The sequence below is a fragment of the Chinchilla lanigera genome, unplaced genomic scaffold, assembly GCF_000276665.1.
Source record: "Chinchilla lanigera isolate Chin_1 unplaced genomic scaffold, ChiLan1.0 scaffold00014, whole genome shotgun sequence".
Lineage (NCBI taxonomy): Eukaryota > Metazoa > Chordata > Mammalia > Rodentia > Chinchillidae > Chinchilla > Chinchilla lanigera.
In genome coordinates, this window is record NW_004955415.1 from 33,138,811 (window position 1) to 33,144,749 (window position 5,939).

The 5,939-nt window shown below is 55.1% G+C and overlaps 1 protein-coding gene and 1 pseudogene across 1 annotated transcript; one reads left to right on the forward strand and one right to left on the reverse strand.

Moving 5' to 3' along the window:
- Window positions 1-77: 77 nt before the first annotated feature.
- Window positions 78-3,853, reverse strand: Ndufb7 (NADH dehydrogenase (ubiquinone) 1 beta subcomplex, 7, 18kDa). Its single transcript, XM_005381108.2, has 3 exons — window positions 3,659-3,853; window positions 389-557; window positions 78-257 (listed from the first exon to the last, which is right to left on the reverse strand). Exons 1-3 carry the CDS (start codon window positions 3,768-3,770, stop codon window positions 125-127), a joined length of 414 nt encoding a protein of 137 aa, XP_005381165.1. The 5' UTR covers window positions 3,771-3,853; the 3' UTR covers window positions 78-124.
- Window positions 3,854-4,018: 165 nt separating this feature from the next.
- On the forward strand, window positions 4,019-5,153 carry LOC102017121 (annotated as a pseudogene).
- The last annotated feature ends 786 nt before the right edge of the window (window positions 5,154-5,939 follow it).

The window sequence follows — 5,939 nt, forward strand, 5'->3', positions numbered from 1 at the left end:
CTCGGCTCTTGTGTTCTTTGGGGCCAGGACCTGCTTGTGCCTCCCACCAAGTGGCGCTGTAGGAAGGAGGCTTAGGCTGAGCAATGGGCACTTTTATTTCTTTACTGGTACTTGGTGGGCGACACTACAGGGCCACCTCGGGCGCCACTTCTCCTGAGCCCTGGCCCCGGGCCGCCCGGGCCTCCCTCTCCTCCCGTCGCTTCTTTCGCTGCAGCAGCCGGCGCTCACGTTCATACTCCTTCATGCGCTGCACATAGCTGGGGACGGCAGGCAGGGCTCAGGGTCCAGGTGGCCTGCCACTGCCAGCTCCATCTCTACCCACAGGGCCTGCAGCCAGGCTGCCCAGTGTGCCCAGCCCGCTCCCTGCCCTCCAGTGGCCTGGACTCACTCGAGGTGCTCGCAGTAGTCCCAGGCGTGCTGCTCGTGCTTGCAGGCCAAGAAGTTGGGGAAGCTGTCGCGCTTGCACTTGAGCAGCCGGATGAGGTGGTGCGCACAGTAGTCCCGCTGCTTGAGCGTCAGCTGTGCGTCGTTCATCTCCTGCTGCGTGGCCACCATCACTGCAGGAGGGGGTGGGCAGTGAGCTCAGCGGGCGGAGGGAGGGGGGGAAGAGACCGGGCCCATCCTGGCGAAGCCCAGGGGTTACTTCACAGCAGCAGATGCAGCATCTGCAAGGGGCTCCTTTCTAACTTGCACAAAGGCAACCTGAACACGGAGGCCCAGAGAGGAATGTGGTGCTCTCCCGAGCTGGGGGGCTTGCCCCCTGCCTTTCACGGTCCCTTCCCATGGGATCCCAGTCCCAGCTCCGATGGGTCTGAGCTGCAACTTCCTCTACAAAAACTGGGTGCTGTGGCACACAAGGTAGTCCTGGTTGCTTGGGAGGCTGAAGCAGGAGGACTCCAAGTTCAACCCCCACATGATAACTTACTGACATCTTGTCTTACAAATACATGCCTGCTCAGACACAGCTCACAGGGTCATGAAACACCTCCTCAGCCTCTCCCTGTGGTTCTTCCTATAAGGAGCCCTCCCCAGGTTTCTGCCTGGCTCCAGGCTGCCCCAAACCCAGGTGTTAACTGTGGGCTTCCCAAGACCTCTGCCGTTAGTAGTGGTGGCTCCCACCATCATCCAGTGTGTGGAGCTCAATGTGGGGGTTCTGCCCAACAACAACTGTATCCACCTGACACCACTGGGGGACCCTGGGGTTCAGATCAGCCTCCCACCCCAAAGCAAGGTCTTCGGTGGTGGGGATACAACTGTGATGTGACAGGTGCTCCCGCCCTTCAAGGGAGGCACACAGCAAACGCAGCACAGTTACTTCAGGTCTGTCAACTGAAGGTTCAGGGAGACAGCGACACAGCAGCACACAAGTCATCCCAGCTGAGGCAGGACGATCACACGTTCCAGGCTGGCCTGGGCAACCTAGGGACTAGTGAGACCCTGTGTCAAGCAATGAAAGACTGGGAGTGTAGCTCAGTGCAGAGCACTTGCCTAGCACATGAGAGGCTTAGGGTTCCATACCTAGAAATACCTCACCAAAAAAAAAGAAAAAAGAAAAAAAAGGAATTAAAAAAGCAGGGGAGAGAGAGTGTTGGGAGGGGACCATGGGAGGTGAGAGTTCGGCTGGACAGCGACCTGGGGGAAGAGCTTTCCTGGTCTTGAGGGGAGGGGACAGGTGTCAGGACACCCCAGGAGGGTGGAAGGGAGGGATCCTGGTGCTGTTTTGGATCTGCTGAATGCAAGATGCCCATTAACATAAAAATTGAGGTCTGTGGGCATGGAGTTTAGGCTCAATGCTCCCTGGCCATAAAACAGGAGCACTGGCAGAGGGTACAGGGAGCCAGGGGACTGGCAGAGAACGGGGAAGGCCCGAGCCTTGGGGCCTGAAAGGACTTGGGGAAGGATGGGGAGACAGCCGGGAACGTGACGTAGTCCTGCCCCTTGAGGGAGGCACATGGCAAGCACAGGAGCACAGTTACTGCAGGTGTGTCAGCCGAAGGTTCAGGGAGACAGCAAGACAGCGGCACACATGGCCCAGGGGACCCCAGGGACACGGAGTCCTGGGAGTCAGGTGAGGAGCATGTCCAGAAGGTGGCAGTGGTCAAAGTCAGGCTAAGAACAGGGCTGACATGGGCTTGGTGTTGCTGTCACTGGTACATGTGACAGGAGTCCTTCGAGTGAGGTGTCGGGGACGGCTGGGGGAGATGGGCTAGAATTTAAAATGGAAGTGACACTGTCAGCAACATGCTGCTGATGGAGAGACTGCTGCAGAGTCCTGGGGTCTGAGGAGACTGGGATGGAGGGAGGACGGGGTTCATGTGGAGGAGGGGCTCGGCCACGCAGGGAGGGTCATTTGGAGTAACAGGCAAAGATGAAGAGGAGGGGTCTGAAGGTATATCTTGGGGAGGGGACAGAGGGGCCAAGAGCTTTTCGACTGCTTCTGTTTTCTCAATAAGAGGCAGCCGGAGGGCCAGGGATAAGGCTCAGTAGCACAGCGCCTGTCTGGCAAGCACAAGGTCCAGAGTTCAATTCCTTATACTTTAGATTAAAAAAAAAAAAAAAAAAAAGACGCAGCTACCTATGGTAGTGTGCTCCTGAAATCCCAGCACTTGGGAGGCTGAGGCAGGAGGATCACAAGTTCAAGCCCCGCCTGCGCAACTTAGCAACCTGCAATCCTGCAAAAAAGGAAAAGAAAAGCAGCAGCGGCCTAAGGGGCCTAAAAGTGAGAGAGGGACAGTGACTGGCCAGGGACAGAACAGGCGGGCTGGGCTCCTCCAGGCTCCAGTGGGGAGGCAACTCAGAGGCAGACGCCGAGAGGTCTTTAGTTTGGCAACAGCAGAGAGAGAGGAGCGGGGTTGCAGGTGCTCATGGGGTGAGCTGGTCAGAAACTGAAGGCTCAAGTCAGCCCCTACTCATGCCCTTCCCTGTCGCTGCCTCCTGAGCCAGCCTGGACCCCCGGGGCCGCCCCCAGGTCCGCCGGTGCCTCTGTCCCCCCATGGGCTGAGTCTGCCGTCTCTCCCGCGGTGCCCACTTGGGACTGGAGTCGGAGGTCTTGTGCCTGTGGTATTAACACAGCAAGGAGGGCTGCGAATATAGCTCACTCGTGGTCCACCTGCTTCACATGTGCGAGGCTCTGGGTTCGATCCCCAGTACCGGAAAACAACAGCAACAAAAACGACTAAAACATAAGCAAAGTGCTGCCCTAGGTCAGAACGCTAGGCGTGAGCCCCCGCCCCCCGCTTTCATGTAAATAACCTGGTTTTTGTTGTGGTTGCTGCTGTTCTGAGACAGGGTCTCGCTATGTAGCCCAGGCTGGCCATGCACTAGCGGCGACCCTCCTGCCTCAGCCTTCCGAGTGCTGGAACTCCAGGCGTGCGCCACCGCGTCTTGTGCACATTTGAACATGACAGTGAGATCTGAACAGGGGAACGGCGATCGTGCCCCTTCCGTGACAAACCCTCCCGAGGCCCGTGGCTCCCCACTGCCCCCGGAACAAAGCCCAGCTCGGTCAGCCCCAGATCTCTCTCCTGTCCCCGGGCGTCCGGCGGGTCGAGCATGTCCTCCGGTGCCCCGAGGAGGACGCGGCCGCGACCAGCCCGGGGCACTCCCGAGTTGAGCGGGTCCCGGCGCCCGCTGGCCGCGTCTGCGCACTGGGCCTCACCGCGCTCCTTCCGGTCCGGGAAGCCGTGGTCCGGCGGAAAGGTGGGCATCTGCAGCGGGTCGGGCTCCACCGAGGCATCGCCCACGTAGCGTCGGGCCAGGTGGGCCCCCATGGCTGCCCCACCGCAGAAGCGTGCGGCAGCCGGGGTCACCTCACTCCCACCCGGAAGTACTGAGCTCTTCTCTTGCCTCGGCTTCCGGGTCGCTCTGGCCGCTGCGGTGATCCTAAAGACTAACAAGCGGAGCGCTTCCTGGCGGCCTGGTGCCCCCTGGCGGCCGGGAGGAGGCGGCGCCGGTGCGGCTCTGTCGCATTGGACTGTTGGAACCTAGGCGAGGAGTCTAAAGCCCATCTGCGTGCGGGATGGGACCGAGTCTCAAAGCCAATCCCTCCTCTGACTGCGCACAGGACGGGATTCAGCAAGTACGCAGGTCTGAGCCCGCTGCTCCGGAGTCCCGCCTGGAGAAGCAGGGAGTTTCAGAAGTAGCCAGTGGGGCACTCTAAGCACGATGATTTCATAAAAAGCGTGGAGCAGAAGACAGATGCCTTGGGGAAACAGCCTCAGAGAAAACGATTCACTAAAGACTCTCAGTTTAGTCTTTAACACTGAGATGGTGAAAGACAAAATTGCTAAAGAACTAAAACAAGCCAGGCGTAATGGCGCATGCCTGTAATCCCACAATCTTTTTTTTTTTTTTTTTGTCTTTTTTGTCTTTTTTGAGACAGGGTCTTGCTGTGCAGTTCAGGTTGGCCTTGAGCTCACTTTGTAGCCCATGCTGGTCTCGAACTCGCAAGGATCCTCCTGCCTCAGCCTCCCGAGTGCTGGGATTACAGGCGTGGGCCACCATGCCCGGCTAATCCCAGCAATCTTGAGGCTGAGGCAGGAGGGTTGCTGTGAGTTCGAGGCCAGCCTTGGCTACAAAGTGAGTTTAGGGCCAGCCTGAACTGCATAGTGAGATCTGTCTCAAAAAGACAAAAACAAAACCAAAACCAAAACCATATTTTTAAAAAAGAACTAAAACAGATTTGGCAGTTTTTGCAGCAAAAGATACAGTCTATGTAGTCATTACTATAGAGAGGTTGACTTGATCTGAAACTTGGCTCAGTCTTGTCCAACCTTTCTGTGTGCACTGCCAAAAGGGAAGGTTATGAGTTCTTTGCTGGACAGTGGACAGGTACTGTGCTCCACGTCACTGCATTTATAAATATTCCGACGCTGGGGGATACCGCAGCTTGCCAGTTGATTATGTATCACTACCCTGAACTTAAGGAAGAAAAGGGCATAGTGCTGATGACCGCAGAATTTTATTCCACATTGCTGAATGTTGAGGAGGCACAATGCACCGCCAATCAAGTTGATAGTAAAGAGACCTATGGGTTAATGGAGACGTTTAACTTCAGACCAAATGAGTTGAAACACATGTCTGTCATCGCTGGATTAGAGCACAGCAGACTTGAAGCAAAACTAAAATATACCCAGAACCAGGATGAGTCTTAGAACTATAGAAGTTGGCCCTTCACAGAGTCAGCTCAGCCCTGGATAGTCTAGACACCCCCCGCCCCCCGCTGAGCGCTTATAATGAGCAATCTTTAATGAGTTTTCCTGTGTGCTTACTGCAAGAAGTGATCATGGACGTGAGCCTTAATATTTGCTGTTGAGGGCCACTGTTTCTCTTGCATGGTGGCCCGCCCTCACGCTGTAGGGTGTGTACTTCTTTTCCTATTTGTACATGGCCCAAAGTTGCCCTGCAGAGCCTATATCTTTTCCTACCTTTAACAGAACTTTGCTACTGTTTGAAAAAATAATACTTGATACTCAGGAATAAAAGTACCCAAGTATCTGATAATTACCTCTCAGCATTCTTGAGGTTTTCTTTTAAATGTTTCTGGTCAAGAGACAGCCAGGGATCTTACAGTTGTGACAGTTCATTTGATTTTACACAGTGTAACAGTGCAGTTATATTCTGGCCATTTTGATCTCGTAGCTTCCAGTTCTGCATCTTTATGAACTTGTGACGGGATAGTAAGTTTGAAGACCTGTTGTAGTTAGATGTGGGTTTTATGTAATCTTCCCATGGGCCAGTCAGCTGCCAAAGGCATAACCCCAGTAGCCTGTTTAGACCCTAAAGCAAGATAGTCCCATCAGGATAAAGACTTCATCCAGATGCCCCCCAGTTATCTGTAGTGTAGCTGGTTTAGGGTATGAACAAATTGCAGCTAGAGTTGGATAAATGGGTACAGTGCCTACATATTGTTAAACTGTAGCTTATGGCACCTACTTCTC